We start from the raw sequence: 18,636 nt of genomic DNA on the forward strand, positions 1-18,636 counted from the left end.
ACTTGCAGCACAGCAGCCCCTACGGTAGATTTGCCCACTCCAAACTGATTCCTGACTGACTGGTAGCTGTTGGGCATTGCAAGCTTCCACAGTGCTATGGCCACGCACTTCTCAACTGTGAGGGCTGCTCTCATTTTGCTGTCTTTGTGCTTCAGGGCAGGGGACAGCAAATCACAAAGTTCCCTGAAAGTGGCCCTACGCATACGAAAGTTTCGCAGCCACTGGGAATCATCCCAGATCTGCAAAACTATGTGGTCCCACCAGTCTGTGCTTGTTTCCTGGGCCCAAAATTGGCGTTCCACGGCATGAACCTGGCCCAACACCACCATGATCTCCCAATCGCTGCATGCTGTGCTTCTAGGAACAGAGGTGTCCATGTCCTCATCAGTACAGTAATCGCGCTGTCGTCGCTTCCTCGCCCATTTTTGCAGAAACTTCACATACTGCTGGATAATGCATGAGGTATTTACAATGGTCAAGACTGCAGCAGAGATCTGAGTGGGCTACATACTTGCCGCGCTATGGTGCCTGCATGGGTAATCCTGGAAAAATGGCATGAAACGTAGGAGAGCTGTTCGGTTCAAGATGGCTGATAAAAGGCGGGAAATGGTTTCCTTCTGTAGCTTTCACTGGAGCCCAGCACCAACAACATGGAGAAATTTGCTACTGATGCAAGAATGGGAGAGCAGAGTTTGCAGCGGAAGCTGTGCTGCTCGGTTGACGATGGCTGAACAACGGCGGGAAATGGTAAGGATCTTTCTCTCTTTTGCACAGCTCTGTTTTCTGCTTATTAACAAAAATGGATCTTTCTCTCTCTTGCTGTTTTCTGTACTTTACACAGCCCTATGTCACTGACACAGAATCTCTCGCTAATTATTCTGCCATGTGAGTTCTTTCACCCGACCTCCTCAACCTTCCTTTATATTTCCTATTCTATTTAATTAGCCTTTGGTTTTTTAAATTGAGTTCAATTTTTTTTTACTCTTATAATTTTTTAGTCCCAACAAAAATAACCTTTTACCACGTTCTTACAAACTCCTCTCTCTTGTTGCTTTCTCTAGTTTCCCCTCTTTCTTCTATTTAAGATAACCTTTCTTTCCTTTTTTCCTCTAAGCCTAAGCAATCTTTCTTTTTTTAAAACTCCTTTTCTTTAAGGCCTCTGTAGCGAGAGGGCATAGTCTCCTGCCCTGACAGACAGGGAGGGATCCGTGAACGCCCCCCTGGTGGGTAGAACGGGGACTTGCATGGCCTCCCCGCTGGAAGCAGAGGGGTGGGACAGGAAGCGGAACTATAAAAGGCTGGTCCTCCAGCTCAGTCGGGGGAGGGCTGCCTGAGGAGCAGGACGTCTCTTCCCCGTTGCGTGAGCCCAGACCTAACGGAGACCGCTCTCCTGACAGAGACCCAGAGGTGCTGACAAAGCTGCCAGACGCCAGGATCTCCGAGGAGCTGGGGGGGCTGCCACTAGCTGTCTATCCCAGCGAAGCGAACAACAACCCTGGAACCCATGTACACACGGAATGGGTGTGTCGGATGGAGCTAAGGGAAGCAGAATTAGGTTTGGCTGTGTTATTGACTACAAGCCAGCCAGCGTGTTGCGGCTGGACTTTCCCCGCTGACCCAGTGGCGGACAACTCCACCGCTGTTAGGGTCCTGGGCTGGGATGCAGTGGAATGGGAGGACCTGAGTTCCTCTGCCCCTACCACCTCAACGTCAGGAGTGGCAGCCTCCCCCCTGGTTGTCAGGAGGCCTGAATTGGTCTGGCACCCGCCTGAATCCAGATGCCAGATGGTTGTGCTGACTCTCCCACCAGAGAGCTAACCACCCCTAGACTGTGACAGCTTTGCCGGACTGTAGGCCAGAGCCCCCCTACTTGACTGCTGCCCTACCCTGATCAAGGGCCAGGCAAATGGACCTCCTGCTGCTCTGCCTGCCTGACTGTAGGCCAGATCCCCTTCTCGACTGACGCCCTGCCCTGATTGAGGGCCCCGGGCAAACAGACTCTCTACCGTTACTTGGCCTGACTGCAGGCTAGAGCCATTAACACTGAGCTAATTTTCCCCTGAACCACCGTACCCGGAAGTATCATAGCAAGGGGTGTGGTCTCCCACCCAGATGGACGGACGGTGGGGCCTGGGGGGGGACTGCAAACCCTTTACAGCCTCTCTTTCTACTCATTCGTACTTTTTCTCTAAATATGTCAAAACACAAGCACACAACCTTCCCCCGGCCAAACACAGAAAAATAATACAAAATAAATGTTCAAAATGGCCGACGGCATCAAAAACGTACACGACTGGAAATGGGGACGGAGGGCAGGACGTAAATGCAACACGGTGCATGGAAACCTGTCAAAAAGTACATGATGATGAAAGCTATTGAGCAGTTAACTACTCACATGGCTGGGCAGCGCAGGCGGCCAATTGGGAAGAAGCCATGTGTTCCACCTTGCTCCAGGTGGGCTCTCATGCACCAAGCCCCCAGAGAAGGGAGGCTGGCTGTTCCCAGAGCAAGGGCAGCTGGGCAGCTTCAATGAGCGGGCTCTCCGCAGTGCACATTGTTCTTATCCTATGGACGAATGTCCATAGGCCGAGAGGTACAGAGCTGGCTATGTCCATAGGCCGCAGCAGGCTGGAGGCTGGTTCTTGAAGGCCTCCAGGATGAAGATGGTCTGAGAAGCCAGGCATTGGACTGAGGACATGCTGTCCTGCTGCAAGCCTTTGAGGTCTAAGATTGAAAGGAAGGAAATGGAGGTCAGAGCCATGGCACTCTGGAGAACCCCAGCAGGCCAAGCCAGCTCTGTACCTCTCGGCCCACGACAAGGAGGCAGGAGGCAGGGGACTAGCGAGAACAACAAGCAACCCTCACTAAACATCCCCGCCGCCCTCCACAGCTGGGGGAGCCTCCAGACACAGGCAAGAAGTCCCAATGAACCCCATTCACTCACTATTTCTAGGACTGCCTCATCCCTGCAGTATCTGAGATCCTCATCCCTGCCTGTATTTACCCTCCCCCTTCCCCCCCAATGCACAGATGGGCAGTTAGGCCTAGAGAGGGGGAGAGTCACAAAGGGGACTTGGGCATTGTTAGGCGCTGCCTAACTTCAGGTGCCCTGCTGCCCTCCAGGAAATGCCGAGGAGGGAGCTCAGCCATTCTCTAGCTCCGGTTGGGAGGCCCAGCTGTGAATCTGCTTTGGGAGTGAGGAGTCTGAGCTATGTCACCCACCCTTCCCTTTTCCCGAAGAAATGTGGTGGAGATGCTGCTCTGCCCTGTGCTGCCCAAGGGTCTGGACACGCAGCAGGGAGGTAGGTGACCGGACGTCACTTCAGCCTCATTTGGAGCAGTGGCTTGACCCCAGGTGTCCCATGTGGAGGTGACTGCAACAAACACTGGGCTAGTGAGTGCAAGGGGGGAGGCAGCACCCCACTTTGGCTGTGTTTGGGGGGGCAATCATCTGCGAAGGCCAGCCAGCTCAGGCCCAGTTTGGGGATCTACCAGGCCGCAGCTCTGAGGTCAGGGCTAAGTGCCTGGGCACATGCCAACCAGCAGACATGACAGGGTGAGGGGGCAACTGATCAGGGGGTTGGGGATTTACATTTTGCATCCCCTTGTGGCTCTCGCCTGTGACCACGTTGCTGGCGTTGGAGATTGAACCCACCCTGCAGCCCTGGGCCATTCATCCCCCTAGTGCTCAGTACTCAAAGTGGGACCACTCACTGTCGCAGATGGCGTCCAGCTTGTCCTGGCTCCCCTGGTCCAGCTGCCGGGCAGTGAGCCCTACACACACACAAACAGCTCATCACATCCCTGTGTCCCCAGCGAGGGTGTTAAAGAGCCTGTCACCCTCCAAGCACCGCGGCTTTCCCCCGCCCCTCACTGGCCAGGACACGCTCCTGAATCCCCAGGGGAAAGGGCGAGTCCCCAGAGATGGCTACAGGGCTGGTTGCCAAAGGAGAGCACAGCGCCTTGAAGGTCCACTACCAAGAGCCCATGGTGGGGTGGGGGCGGAGAATGGGGACTGCATGAGGAGCAGTGGGCTTAGAGGGGTCCCATCAGCCAATCAGGGCAGTTTGGGGTGAGCTTGCTCCTGTGGGTTTCTGACACCCCTTCGCCTTCATTAGGGAATCAGGAGCCCAGGGATCACTTCTCGCTGCTGGCAGGGACTGAGGAGAGCCTGGGACCAGATCCAACCCCTCTGCTAAAGGGACCCCTCTGCTCTGTGGTTACCTAGGAACCTGATGGCTGCTTCCCTAACTGGAGTCTGTGGGTGCTGCAGGAAGGCCATGGTCTGGCCCAGGAAGTCATCAGCTCTCCCGTTGTAGCGCGTCACCTAGGAGCCAGAACAAGGGAGAACAAGATTATTAAAGGCCTTTCTGTCCCACAGGCCAGCTTCCAGGTGTGTGGAGCGCACGTCCTGTTTTTGCCCCTCCTTCCTGTGCTGGGAGGATCACGCAGAGGGACCACACCCAGGGCCAGGTGTGGTCCCGGGGCTGGGGCTCAGTGTGGGCACAGAGCCAGGCAATCGGGGGTGCCCTATCCACTGATTCCTCCACTTCTGCCAGCGAGGGCTGTGCAGTGAATGGCCCGAGGGCTCCCTCACCAGGCAGTCACAGATTCGCCAGGTTTCCTTGTGCTGGATGAGGCCACTGAGATGGTGCCACCTCAGGAATTGGGCGGCACTGCTGAGGGTGTCCCAACACACCTGCAAAACAAGAGGGGCCGGGGCGAGCCGGACACAGTTACGGGAGCTGGAAGCCACTAGCCTAGTTACCGGAGGCCAGGGAGGCCGTGCGTGCTGAACGCTTCCCTGCCCTGGCTGCTCGCGGAAGGGCGGCGGTGTGGCTAAGGCAATGGCTGGAGACCTGACTCAATTCCCAGCTCTCCCTGCAGGAACTCAGGCAAGTTGCTTAGGCCCAGGGCTGCAAAGGGATTTAGGTGCCTAATGCCCATGGGGGTTCAATATTTTTGAGGCTGTGCCTCAGTTCCCCACCTCATGGGGTGAATTCATTAGTGCTGGTGGCATTTGTGTCCCAAGTGATGGGGGCCATGAGCACTAGCATGTGCAGAGGCATGGGGGGGAGGGGCTTGGGCATGTCATGGCTAGTACGGGCTGTCCGGGCCGCTTGGCTAAGGGCACATTGGGTCCTGTGCACCATCTGGAGGCTGAGTAGCCCTGCTCCTGGTAGGGATATGGCCAGGGTTGTGCTCTTCCCACCAGCACAGCCAGGGGAGTGTGCGGAGGCCAGTGGCTGTAAGAGTGGTGAGGCAACCACTCGCCCCACCCAATCTCTCAGCCTGGCTGCAGGGGGGTGTTGAGCTCAGAGGATGCAGAGAAGACTCAGCAGTTGGGTGGGGTGCCATGGTCATGGCACTACTGGACTCAACATTCAAGTGATTTTGAGTGCCTGATTGTCACAGCACTGAGCACCTGCCCTCTACCGGCCAGACCCTTTAAAGGGGGGTGTCACATGTTGCCCCCCCCAAACAAATGGTCGCTCTGTAACTATCTCAGCCGCAGACTCCAATTGGTGGCCTCACCTGGGACACGTTGGGACGCTCATCATGCACGAGGAGGAGCAGTGGGACCAGGATCTGGAGCACATGCTCCTTCATCTCACTCCGGTTGGGCCCCCTTACAAGCTCCAGCAGGTCTTTAAAAAGGGTGATGGAGAGCACCAGGAGCTTGCTGGTCACCTGCAAGAGATGATATAGGGAGGGGAGGAGACACTGTGACAGTCATTCTCATCCAGCGGGGCAAGCGCACACTGTGCCAGAGATGTCTGCCCTGCAGAGGGTATTGGTAACTCACCCCCAGCCATACAGCCACAGCTGGGGCCAGAGTCTCATGGGCATAGCGCCATTGAAGGCAATAGAGATGCAGATTTCCACCAGCTGAGGGGCTGGCCTGGTAACTTCTTGGCCAGGGAGAGCAGTAAGCTGGGGTGAGACTGCCCCTGGGCTCTCACAGCCAGCTCTGGGTGCACTGACATCAGCACCCGCCTGTGTCAGCCAAGGGGAAACATTCAGGGTGGAGCAGTGCCAGGACAGGGGCCGCAGAGAGGGAGCGATGAGGAAAGATTCAAAGAGCGAAGGGTGGGTGTAGTTTGTCCACCCGCTTTGCAGGCCCAGCTCACACTGGTGTTGACCCACAGCGGCCCTCTAGCTGGGCCAAGGGGGCCAGGCATAGGGGGCAAATTCCTACATTGGTGTTTGTTTGGGCCATGCTCAGGGGCCTGGGGTGAATTTAACCAGGGCCAAGGGGTGGTAAATGTGCAGGAGCTCCCAGATAGGGGGCCTTGGAAGCCATGACTGGAAGCCACCCAGCCTCCAGGGGTTTGGGGTGGGGTGAGGGGTCAGCTCAGAACAGCTGGGCAGGCTCTGTACAAAACACGTGGGAGGGGTATGGGGGCATCAGGGCTGCACTGCAGTGGGCACAGGCAGATGTTGGACTGGCACCTCTCTGGTCTTCCCTCCAGTTGTTGAGGCCTGTTTGCCTTTCCCTGGTGATGGGTGTAGTAAGTGCAGGCCATGATAAAGGCCCAGTATGAGGCCTGAGCCCTGAACTAAAGTAATGAACAAGACTTTGCTAACATAAAGCAAAGGTAAGCTGTGAGCCAGAGGCAGGCCCTGCTCACAGAAGCTGGCAAGGAAAGGGCTGATACGTATCTAAAAGGTACTGAACATTCACATACTTGCACATTCCACACAGATAACAAAGAACAGGCTGGCCCATCCCAATGACAGGGGCAAAAGGGTAAAATGATGGATAGAGTTGTTTTGATCGAACCAACATGTACAAGGCGGCACCTAAATACGTAGAAAGGTTGTACCGTGCTACGTGGAGGGGTTGTACCTCATACGTCAGGTGTGATGTGTAACTTGTTTGTGTCTGTGTATAAGAATGCATCCCTGGGGCGGTGCCTTTGTCCGGCCGAGGGGGCAGTGGAAAGTCCCGCCACTGAGCCGGGTCCATTGCCAAGAGGCACTTTCTCGTAGTATGCCCTGAATTAGGCTAAGAAACCTACAGGGAACTGCAATTGTGTCCGAGGTCGCAATAAACCTAGCCGACGTGGCTTTGCATCTTACTGGACTCTGTGGTTATTGGGGGTTCTCGTCGGGTCTGCTGTGTCAGATATCTGCAGAGCTGGGGTAGCACACAGAGGGAACACACGCACGCAGCCGAGTGATATCAACAAGGAGAAAGCAGAGCACCACACCGGTAGCACTCTGACAACACACTTCTGACAACAATGGGCGTTGTGTTCATTAACACTATTTGGATATAACCCCTGCCCCATAAAGAACCTGTTCTGTTCCCCCCGGGCCTGAGAGGGGTTTGGTTTAAAGGGCTCGCCCCAGGGCGAGATCCTGCATCCTTGGTCCAGGCTGCCCTGTCCCTTTGGCCAGCTGGGGATCCAGGAGACCCTGGGAACAGCTTTAGCCAGGCCTGTGCCACTACTAAATAAAGAGCGGCAGGGTCCCAGCAGAATTCGGGAGGGCTGAGAGTAGGATTTACCGTTATGAGAGCTGGGGAGTCCCTCCAGGAGCCCCCACTGGGGCATTACCCCTGGAAGGCAGTAATGGATGGGCCCCTTTCTCCTGCCCGCTTGCTGGATCTCGCCACCCAGTGTGGGACTGAACATCAGTCTGGTGAATGCGCCGGCGGGGGCTAGTTTGTGGGTACAAAAGATCTGAGGAGAACTTTCCCCTCCTTTGACGCTGCCCTGCCATGAGAACGAAGGGGAGAGGAAAGGGCGGTAGCTGCAGAACCTACAGACAGAGCCATTTCCTTATGGAGCTGACAGGCCAGCTGTAGGATTCCTGGCCAGGGAAAGGAGGGGCAGATTTTCACCAAGGTACCATCACTTGTCACCCTGGAAGCCAGCAAGAGCATTGCAGCACCCTGTGCTGCAGAGGCCCCCTCGCTGCATGCAGGCTCAGGAATGCACGTCCTTCCCCAAGGGGAGCCTCGTCCCCAGGCTGCCCTCATCCTTGTCAGTAGGCCTGCGGGACACCAGGATTCCCATCCTTTCTGCCATGTGCTCTCATGGAGAGTGAGAGGAAGGCGGGAATGGGCTCATGATTTATGACAATCCGTTTTCTGGCTAGGACCAAAGCACAGGCCCTGCTAGCCCACCCCCTAGCCCCCACTCACATGTCTGCAGTTTGATGGGATCTCCTGTGAGCTGCCAGGCCTTACATAATCAAACAACGGCAGGAGTTGCGCAGCCACTTGCACAGCAACGCGGCTAGCGCTCTGTCTGTCCATGCCGGGGAGGAGGTGTTTCAGCACGGCGATGGCCTTGTGGGTGAGGTCTCTGTCTACCTCCTGGAGTCGCTCCAGAACATCTGGCAGCAGATGCTGGAGTTTCCCCACCTGTGCGAAACAAGGAGCTGCTTTACGAAACACCCTCCAGTGACCCAACAAGCCATTTCCAAAACAATGTCTGCCTCCCCTGCAGACAGAGGCACGGGAGCTAGGGGTGCTGGGGGTGCTGCAGCACTCCCAGGTTTTACGCAGGGCTCTGCTCCTGGCCCCACACACAGGGTCCCAGCTGCCGGCCCTGTGCCAACCCCCAGCTATGGCCCCAGCCTTGGTCCCCTTGCCCCATCCACCCCCCGCCCCCGCCTCCTGGAGCCATGGCCCTGCTCCTGACCAAAGCTCTAGTGGTGGAGGGGTGTGTGGACAGGGGTAAGGGGGTGTGTGTGCAGCACCTCCACTATAAAAAGTCTTCCAACGCCCATGCCTCCAGGGACATATTACAGCCTCAAAGCCTTTGCACAGCCAGCTAAGATCACGGGCAGTGGGTCCGGCAACCTGCAACATAAGCAGCTGCTTCCTTGTACTCCAGATCTCAGGGGATGGTTTTTATTAGCAGATATCATCCGTGGAAAGTTCTCTACACAACACGTTGACCCCAAATAAATCAAGTGTATTATTGTTCGAATAGCACCTCGAGGGCCTGTCTGCAATGAGGGCTTGTGCTGGGGGCTTTCCAGGCACAGGAAGAGACGGTCCCTGCCCTGGAGCTTACAGGCTAGACACACGAAGACAGGATTTCTATCCCCATTGTACAGACATGGAACTCGGGCACAGAGAGGTTACGTGACTCGCCCACAGTCACTTAGGGAGTCTGGCAGAGCCAGGAACCGAACCTGGGTTCTCCTGAATCCTGGTCCTTACAGCCCAGCCTAGGGGAGGGAGTCGATTTTGCACACTAGTTCCAGGGTTAGGCTGTTACTAAAAGCCAGATTCAGTCATTTCTGTGTTTGGTTTTTCAACCTTTCAAAGACAGCCCCACAAAATCTAAACCGGCATCAGGGAAAAAATAGGTCATATACAGGCTAACCGGTTCCGGAAAGGAAAATGAACCACAAGCAAGTGAAAACCAGGCTGAAGTGCATGGAATGATGGGAATGGTGTATAACAAAGAGAATTACAGTCACACCCTCTCCATGTCTGATCTAGTCATAGTCCGGGTTTAATAAACTGGACTGACCCCCTATTCTCAGGCGAAGTAAATTATCATTAACGAGAGTTGCCTTCAGATTGTCTCCTCTTTACCAGGCTGTCAGATCTGTGTATTTAAGCCCCAAGGGCTTTCTCTGCCTTCACTATATTGTGGGTATCAAACTTGTTATGAGATCTTAGCAGCAAAAGGCCCTTCCAGAGCTCTTCAGAGGAGCGAGTGCTGCGGGACAGAGCCGTGACGTCAACAGTTAAAACCTATGAGGCTTTAAAAGGGGATTTGTAGGAAAAAATGATTCCTAATTGTAGTGAAATGGCTCTAAGCGTCCCTGATCACTGGGGTCGCCAGCATTCCCTGGGGGTCTAGAGTTTGCAGCTCTGCTGCTACTCTAGTGCTAGGGTTCTTTGGATCACAGAGACCCCAGACACAATCAGGCCCAGCTGTGCCAGATGTTCCACACACCTAGAGACGCACCCTGCAGGAGCCAGGCCCTGCCCTGCAGAACAGCAGACAAAGGCCAGGCAGGGGCTTGCCCAAGGGCACCCCACAGGTCAGTGGCAGAGCCAGGAATAGAAGCCAGGGCTCCTGACTCCAGGCCAGGGCCATACCCCCTGGGAAGGTTTCAATGACCCCAGCCCTGCAGCAGCTCCCTGCGGTTCTGGGTTTATCCCCCAGCCCTCCTCCCCTCTCACCTTCTCTGGGCGAAGGGCCAGATTGAGGAGGCCTTTGAGCGCCAACCAGCGCACCACGGTCTTGGGGTCTCTCAGCAGCCTGCTCATCTCCTCCACGATGGCGTCTTCCAGCTCGTTGTCAAGGTCAGGGCACTTGAGGAGCTAACACACCAACAGCAAATCAAGCTAGAGAACGGGGCTGGCCTCTCGCGACTCATCTCTGCCACGGGGCCCTTAGCTCCACTGGCCAAGGCCCGGCATGGGCTGCATGCAGGGCATCGCGATTGGTCACCGTGTGGGCCCCACTGAAACGCTGCTAGCGCGACGGCCCCTTGAGGCTCCAGCTGAGATCAAGGCCTGCCCTGCTCCCTCACTAAGGCTCAGCTGCACACGGAGCAGTGGTGTGGGGGGGGTCTGCAGCCTTGTGCTCCAAAGGGTCGCCCGGTCTGCAGGGGGGCAGGTGAACTGGCCATGAATGGGCAGGCGGCTGCCCGGCCTGCGCATGGCACACGGATGTCAGAGGGGGCTCGAGGGCCGAGGTCACACAAGGGACCATTCTATGGAACTGAGCCGTGGGGAACAAGAGACACCTGACCCTGGGCCTTGCTCCAGCCCCGTGACACCCACTGGGACAGGTAACAATGCCCTGACTGAGTGACTCCACCCCTAGGATTGTAGGAGCTTTCCCTGCCCCTGCTCACCCACCCACCCCCAGGGCCTTCAGGGCCACCCCTCTCCTGGCCATAGGCATGAGCGGCAAGTTCCATTGGCCCATGGTGCCTGGGCACCATGGGCCTCAGCCCCACCTTTCCCCCCACGTCTCCCAGGCCATTTAAAACAGCCTGGGGCCCCCACCACCACTGGCAGCGCAGCAGAGCTGAGCGGCCTCCTGCCTGCTTGCTCCCATGGCTGCCAGCCCCTCCCTGTGGCCCCTGGGTGGGGTGGGCGCGCCCCTGCAGCCAGTAGGAAGCTGCGGGGGCAGTGCCTCGGGGTAGCAGCACATGGAGGGCCCCCGGCCCGCCCTGCCTAGGAGCCCCAGATAAGCGCTGCACCCTCCCAACTCCTCCCAGAGCCTGCCCCCCCACCCCTTTCCCGCACCCCACTCTGGCCCCCAAACTCCTTCCCAAAGCCTGCATCCCCACCCTCTCCTGCACTCCCACCCTCTGACCCATCCCAGATCCTGCACCCCAGGCCCCCTCCCCCACCCAAACTCCCTCCCAGAGACTTAGGCAGGTGGGGGGCAGAGTTTAGGGGGGCAGAGTTTGGAGGGGCAGGTTCTGCTGAGCACCACCAAAATTTCTACAAATCTGCTGTCCCTGGCCATAGGTCAGCCCCATGCCCCAGTCACCGCTGGGCCGGGGCTCTTCTCACGACCCTCACCCGCTGGTGAGGCTCACCTGAATGAAGAGCGCCATGGCTGGGACGTACCGCCTATCGTCCTGATACTTGAGGATGGCCATGAGATGGTGGAAAATCCAGTTTCGCTCCTGGAAATTGAGCCAAACCATGGCCCTGGCATAGGAAACACAAACACCACATCATCAAGGTGGGCAAGGACTGGTCCTCCATTTATGAATCTAACCAGACCAGTGCCACAGGACAGGGGATCCCGGGTGACTAGTCACGCGCAGCTGGCACGGACTAGTTCCTGCTGGCTTAAAATGCCCAGCGGCTTATGTGCTAGAGACCCAAACCCTTAATCACTCGACAGGGAGCCCTTCCATGAGGCCAGCTCTGAGCACGTAGTGCTGGGGCTGCAAGAGAACTGCAGACAAAGAAGGGTGTCGGTGGGGTCGGTGGTCTTCCTCATGTGCCCAGATATTGGGTGATGAGAGACAGAAGGGTGGGTGAGAGAATATCTTAGATTCACCTAAGACAAGCGCTGGAGCTTTCTGTGTTAGCTTCTCTCTCACCCACAGTCACTGGGCCAACCAAAGACATTCCCTCCCCCACCTTGTCTCTCTCATGTGCTGGGCCTGACAGGGCTACACCAACGCTGCGGAAAGACATGGCGGAGGCTGTCTTTGCCCAGCCATGCCTGCCAGAGCCACGCAGGAAGCGGTTTATGCCAGGCAGCGCAGAGTGGAGAAGTAGCCGACTGACCCCTTGGCCAACAGCACAGAGGCTGCGGCCTGTTCCATGCAGGCGATTGGGAGCCGCATCTCACCCAACAGGGAAGACAATGTGGCCGTGTCCCGGGCCAGGGAGGGGAGCTGCTGCTGTGATCGGTTCTGGGCAGCACTCACCGAGCAAGCAGGCAGACGCCTATGTGGTGCGTGTCGGAGCTCATGAGCAGGTCCGAGCGGCCATGCCTCATCATGAAGGAGGCCTGCTGCTTGTAGTCAGCGCATAGAAGCAAAGCTTCCATGGCCTTCACCGCGAACCTGTGTGCAGAGCGAGCCTCTTGTTACTGAGTGAGCCCAGGCCAGGCCCTGCTGCGTGCCTGCGGGCGACGCTGCAGAACCCAGGCTGGGTGTCGGGCTGGCGGTACCTGACGGGGCTGAGGGGTTCGGCCGTGTCCTCCTGGTTATGCTCCCTCTCCTGCGAAGCAGTGTGCTGCACTGTGTGGGTGATGTGGAAGAGCAGCGCGACGTAGAGCTGAGGGAAGAGCTCCTTCACCTCCTGCCTGCAGGCCTGCTCCTGCAGGATCACATATAGGGCTCTTGTGGCCTGCAGATAAGAACAGGAGACAGACATCGCTGCAGGCATTTCATCCTTCCCACGCTCCCCCAGGGCACCTAGAGGGGTGGGGTTGGGCTGGGGGCTAAGGCCTGGGATGCTGGGTTCAATTCCTAGCCTGTGAGACCTTGGCTAGAACCACACAAGGGACTTCGGCCCAGCGTGGCCATGCCCAGCTTCATGTGCCCTGCTGCCCAGTGGACTCACAGCCCTGGGTTAAGTGCCCAGGCTCCGTATATGCTCCAGAGAGAGAGTCAGCTGGGCCAATTGTTAAAGCGGGTGAAAGGGATGGCCTGGGTAATTTCAGGCCTGTCAGCCTGACATCGATCCCAGGCAAGATAATGGAGCAGCTGGTATAAGATTCAATTAATAAAGAATTAAAGAGGATAATTTATTTAATGCAAATCAACATTTTTTCAATGAGATTACAAGTTTGGTAGATAAAGGAAATGGTATTGACATAATGTATGTAGACTTCTGTAAGGCGCTTGAGTTGGCGCTGCACTCCAGTTTGATCGGAAACCTAGAAGTTACAAAAGTAACGTGGCACACATGAATTGGATTATAAAGTGGCTGATAGGTCTCAAAATGTAATTGTAAACTGGGAATCAGCATTGCACAGGTGTGTTTCCAGGATGGTCCTTGCAGGGATCGGGTCTTGGCCCTACGTGATTTAACATTTTCATCAATGATCTGGAAGAAAACATCAAATCATCACTGATAAAGTTTGCAGATGACACAAGAATTGGGTGAGTGGTAAATAATGAAGAGGATAAGTCACTGATACAGAGCGATCTGAATCACTTGGTAAACTGGGGAGCAATCAAACAGTATGTGTTTTAATATGGCTCATTGTAAATGAATACATCTAGGAACAGGACGAGGGACTCTATCCTGGGAAGCAGAGACTCTGTAAAGGACTTGGGAGTCCTGGTGGATAATCAGCTCATGTGATCCTGGGATAAATAAACAGAAGAATCTAGAGTGGGAGTATTTAGCACTGGTGTGACAACTGCTGGGATCCTGGGTCCAGTTCCGGTGCCCCAATGCAAAAAGAATGTTAATGAATTGCAGAGGGTTCAGAGAAGAGCCATGAGAATGATTAAAGGATTAGAAACCATGTCTTATAGTGATAGGGTGACCAGACAGGACAGGGGTTGGGGTAATAGGAGCCTATATAAGGAAAAGACCCTAAAATCAGGACTGTCCCTATAAAAATCAGGACCTCTGGTGAGAGATATAGTGAGAGACTCAAGAAGCTCGATCTATTCATCTTAACAAAGAGAGGGTTGAGGGGTGACTTGATTACAGTCTATAGGTATCTCCCTGGGAAACAAATATTTAGTAATTGGCTTTTCAGTCTTGCAGAGAGAGGTCTAACATGATCCAGTGGCTGGAAGTTGAAGGTAGACATTCAGACTGGAAATAAGGCATAAATGTCACAGTGAGAGTAATTAATCATTGGAAGAATTTACCCAGGGTGGTGATAGATTCTCCATCACTGACTGTTTTTGAACCACGATGGGATGTTTTTCTTCAAAGACCTGCTCTAGGAATGATCTGGGGGCAGTTCTCTGGCTTGTGTCAGGCAGGGGATCTGACTAGATGATCGCAGAGGTCCCTTCTGGCCTTGAACTCTATGAAGCTAAGAGTGAGGAGCTGCCTAAACCAACCAATAGGAAATGCGGCGGAGAGGGATGTGGCCTAAGCTTCACCCCTAAAGGGAATTTGGTATCTATCTCTACTTGGGAACACTTAAATAGTCATTGGAGCAGAGTTTTGACCCCAGGTCTCCCAGTTGGGTACCCTAACCACTGGGCTAGAGACAGTGGTGTAGTCGAAAATATGAAGGTCCTGGAATGCCACTAAAATACTGATTTTCTTCAATATGAATTATAGAAATTCACATTTTATTTGTCTACTGAATTTCTGGTACAGTAATCCTGGGCTAAACCAGGCATGGCTGGAGACAGGCCAGCTGTCCAAAATAACAAGGTATTGGATTTTTTTTTAATTGTACACCCCCCCCATAGTAGCTATTCAATTTATTTTAAATGTTGAAATCATTGTGCTGAAATGCCATTACTGTGTATGCAATAGAATACAATAGAAATGCCATTACTGTGTCTACAATAGAATATGTAAAAGATATAACTCTAGACAGTAGTGTACAGTACAGTGGTAAAAACCCAATGAATGCATAGCACGTTTTCTTTTTACTTTAGCCTATAGGCTAATGAAAATAGAAAATAAATCATGCTGCTGCACTACAGACATTACTGTATCAGGCTGAAATAATAAAAGTTTATTTTAAATGTAGCTAGTAGGCTACACAAGTAACACAAAATACATCAAGGCATAATGGGCTGGAGTAGCAAAGGCCTGCTGTAATGCATTGATCTAATTTTTACAAGTATTTCCACAAAGCATCTTTCTCCATATTGTATTTTCTGTATCTGTGAATCAGAGGGAGAACAAGGATGTCTGAGCCAAGTTCTGGCACAGCTGAGAGGATGCCACATGGAAAATGAAGGGCCATGTAGCTTGCTAAACGTGAGTGATGACGTATGCGGAATAAGCCCCTTGCTACATTTCCATTCACAATCATAGTCATGTGGCTGAGGGTATGGCTACACTTGCAGCTGTACAGCACTGGGAGTTAAAGCTGTCTTCGTACAGCTGAGTAGGGAAAGCGCTGCAGTCTGGCCACACTGACAGTTGCCAGCGCGCTGTCATGGCCACATTTGCAGCATCTGCAGCGGCAGTGGGTGCAGTGCATTTTGGTCAGCTATCCCAGCATTCCATGTGGGTGCAAGGTGTTTTTCAAAAGGGGGGGGGGTGGAGTGTGACAGGGAGCGTGGGGGAGAGAGAGAGTGGATTTTTGGAGCCAACACTGTCTCAGCAGCTGCCTTGCAAGTTCCAACCCCCTCCCTAGCCCTCTCTGACTCACTGAAAGTGAACAGCACCTCTTTGTTTTTTTCTTCACAGACCAGATAAGCAGCCCGCTCACCGAAACGGACCCTCCTCCCTCCCCCTCTATTCAAGCAAACACTAGCTATGGGCCTTCCAAAGGGAGCCCTCTGCCTTCTGCTCATTTACAGCAAACAGGAGCTGTGTTTGTTTTTTTTGATAAGCAGCTCCCGGAGCCCAGAGTTTGCAACAAAACAAAGAGCGGAACCTTCACTTAAAAGGATTATGGGAAGCTTCCGGAGATCAGTCACTGCGTGTTGTGGCAAAGTTCCTCCTCTCCCCTAGTAGGTCCTGCGCTTATTGGCGGATTTTCCTCCCCTCAGTGGTCTTCCCCTTGGATGAAGCCCACAGTCTGGATCAACTCCTCCTATGTCTGTTTAGGAGTAGCGAGACTTGGGGGGAACCCGGTCCCACCCTCTACTCCGGGTTCCAGCCCAGGGCCCTGTGAATTGCAGCAGTCTCTATAGTGCTACTTGTAACCGCTGCTTGACTGCTACAGCTCCCTGGGCTACTTCCCCATAGCCTCCTTCAAAACACCTTCTTTATCCTCACCATAGGATCCTCCTGGTGTCTGATGCTGCTTGATTGTATGGTGTTTCCTCAATCCTCCAGTAGTACACCCTCTCAGTTCTTAGTTCCTTGTGTCTCTGACTCCCAGCTCCTCATACGCACTTCCTTCCTCTGGCTCCTCCACCCCTGACTGGAGTGAGCTCCCCCTTTTTATATCAGGTGCCCTGATTAGCCTGTCCTGATTGGCTGCAGGTGCTCCAATCAATGTAGCTCTCTCTGGTGCCTTCTAGAAAGTTCTTAATTGGCCCCAGGTGCCTTAATTATCCTGGAGCAACTGCCATTTTGGTTCCCAAGGTACTAGGGATTTGCTTAGCCTGGGGCTAACATACCTGTTCCTGAATACTTTCCTGTAGCCATCCAGCCTTGCTCCATCACCAGTACTAAGGTTATTCCCTGTTTACACTGGTTGCCCCAGCGCAGCAGCAGCAGCAGCAGCAGCACAATACTCTTTATTCCTCTCGGGGAGGTGGAGTACAAGCAGCGCTGTAGCCAGGGAGGTACAGCGCTGTATGTGCCTTGCCAGTGTGGACGGGGAGTGAGTTACAGCGCTGTTGGTGGCTTTATTGTGCTGTAACTCTCAAGTGTAGCCAAGGCCTTAGATAAAGTGAAAAGGAGGTAGGGCAGCTGTGTAACCAATCTGGTCTGTCACTGACAGGAATTGTCAATGCCTAGCATGACTTTCTTGATTATACTGGTCAGAAGTGCCAGCTGAGCTGAAACCACTGCTCAGCTCCACGCGTTGTGATTTCATGCAGCATGGCTGAGTGTGAACGTGGATTTAGGCCTTGGCTACACTTGAGAGTTACGGCACAATAAAGCCACTAACAGCGCTGTAACTCACTCCCCGTCCACACTGGCAAGGCACATACAGCGCTGTATCTCCCTGGCTACAGCGCTGCTTGTACTCCACCTCCTCGAGAGGAATAAAGAGGATTGCACTGCTGCGGCTGCTGCGTTGGGGCACCAGTGTAAACAGGGAATAACCTTAGTACGCAGTATCGACTCCTCCCACCCCTTTTCTGGCTCAGGTTACAGCCTCAGGTACTGACCCTCACCTAAAGTCATCCCCTGCTCTCCCATCCCCCATGCAGACAGTCCCAGTAAAACTAAACACCATTTCCAGATCAATCCATCCCTCTCCCTACAGCGTCACAGGGCTATAGATAACAAAATGAAATTCACCAAAGACAAATGTGAGGTGCTACATTTAGAGAAGAAAAAGCAAATGCACAGATACAGAATGGAGGATAACCAGCTGAGAAGGATCTGGGAGCTGTGGTGGATCACAACCTCAGCATGAGTCAGCAATGCAATGCTGTTGCAAAAAAGCAAATGCAATTTTAGGTTGCATTAACAGAGGTATAGCCAGGGCGGCTCCAGACGCCAGTGTGCCAAGCGCGCGCTTAGGGCGGCAATGAGAGCCGCAGGGGACGCTCTGCCTGTCGCCGGGGAGGGCAGCAGGCAGCTCCGGTGGACCTCCCACAGGCATGGCTGCGGATGCTCCACTGGAGCCGCGGGACCAGCGGACCTTCCGCAGGCACGTCTGCAGCAGGTCCTACTGGAGCCGCGGACCAGCGACCGCCAGAGCGCCCCCCGTGGCGTGCTCTGCCCCTGCTTGGGGCGGCGAAAATTACTAGAGGCCACCCCTGGGTATAGCATGCAAGTCATGGGAGGCGATAGTACCACTCTACTCAGTGCTGGTTAGGCCTCAGCTGGAGTACGGTGTCCAGTTTTGGTCACCAATGTCTAGAAAGGATGTGGAGAACTGGAAAGGATCCAGAGGCGAGTGACAAAGGTGATTAGAGGGATGGAACACAAGCCATAAGAAAAAAAGGCTGAAGGAACTGGCTTATGTTTTGTTTGGAAAGGAGGAGATTAAGGGGAGACTAGATAATGGTCTTCAGATACTTGGAAGGCTGCTATACAAAAAGATAGAGAAAAGTTGTTCTCTCTTGCCACAGAGGGCAGGACAAGAGCCGATGGGGTCAAACTACAGCACAGCAGATATAGATTAAGCCTCAGGAAAAACTTCCTAACTGTAAGAAGAGTAGGATGATGGGAAAGATGCCTAGGGAGCTTGGTGGAAACTCTTTCGCTGGAGGTTTTCAGAAGGAGGCTGGAGCCATCTGTCCAGGGTGGGTTAGAAACAAGAAGTCCTGCATTGTTGCAGGGGGTGGATGAGCTGACTTTGCGATCCCTTCTCACCCTGTGATTTCTATGAGTGCTGCTGAATAGCACCCAGGGTGAGAGCGTTTTTCGGCGTGTTCTTCCGGCTCGAA

The 18,636-nt window shown here is 54.1% G+C and overlaps 1 protein-coding gene across 1 annotated transcript; it reads right to left on the minus strand.

Moving 5' to 3' along the window:
* Positions 1-1,848: 1,848 nt before the first annotated feature.
* LOC123369245 (maestro heat-like repeat-containing protein family member 7) lies at positions 1,849-12,835 on the minus strand. Its single transcript, XM_045014600.1, has 10 exons — positions 12,630-12,835; positions 12,385-12,522; positions 11,536-11,650; positions 10,160-10,300; positions 8,198-8,374; positions 5,536-5,691; positions 4,598-4,813; positions 4,225-4,327; positions 3,715-3,774; positions 1,849-2,724 (listed from the first exon to the last, which is right to left on the minus strand). Exons 1-10 carry the CDS (start codon positions 12,833-12,835, stop codon positions 2,606-2,608), a joined length of 1,431 nt encoding a protein of 476 aa, XP_044870535.1. The 3' UTR covers positions 1,849-2,605.
* Positions 12,836-18,636: the final 5,801 nt, after the last annotated feature.

The sequence above is a fragment of the Mauremys mutica genome, chromosome 4, assembly GCF_020497125.1.
Source record: "Mauremys mutica isolate MM-2020 ecotype Southern chromosome 4, ASM2049712v1, whole genome shotgun sequence".
NCBI classification, from domain to species: Eukaryota; Metazoa; Chordata; order Testudines; family Geoemydidae; genus Mauremys; species Mauremys mutica.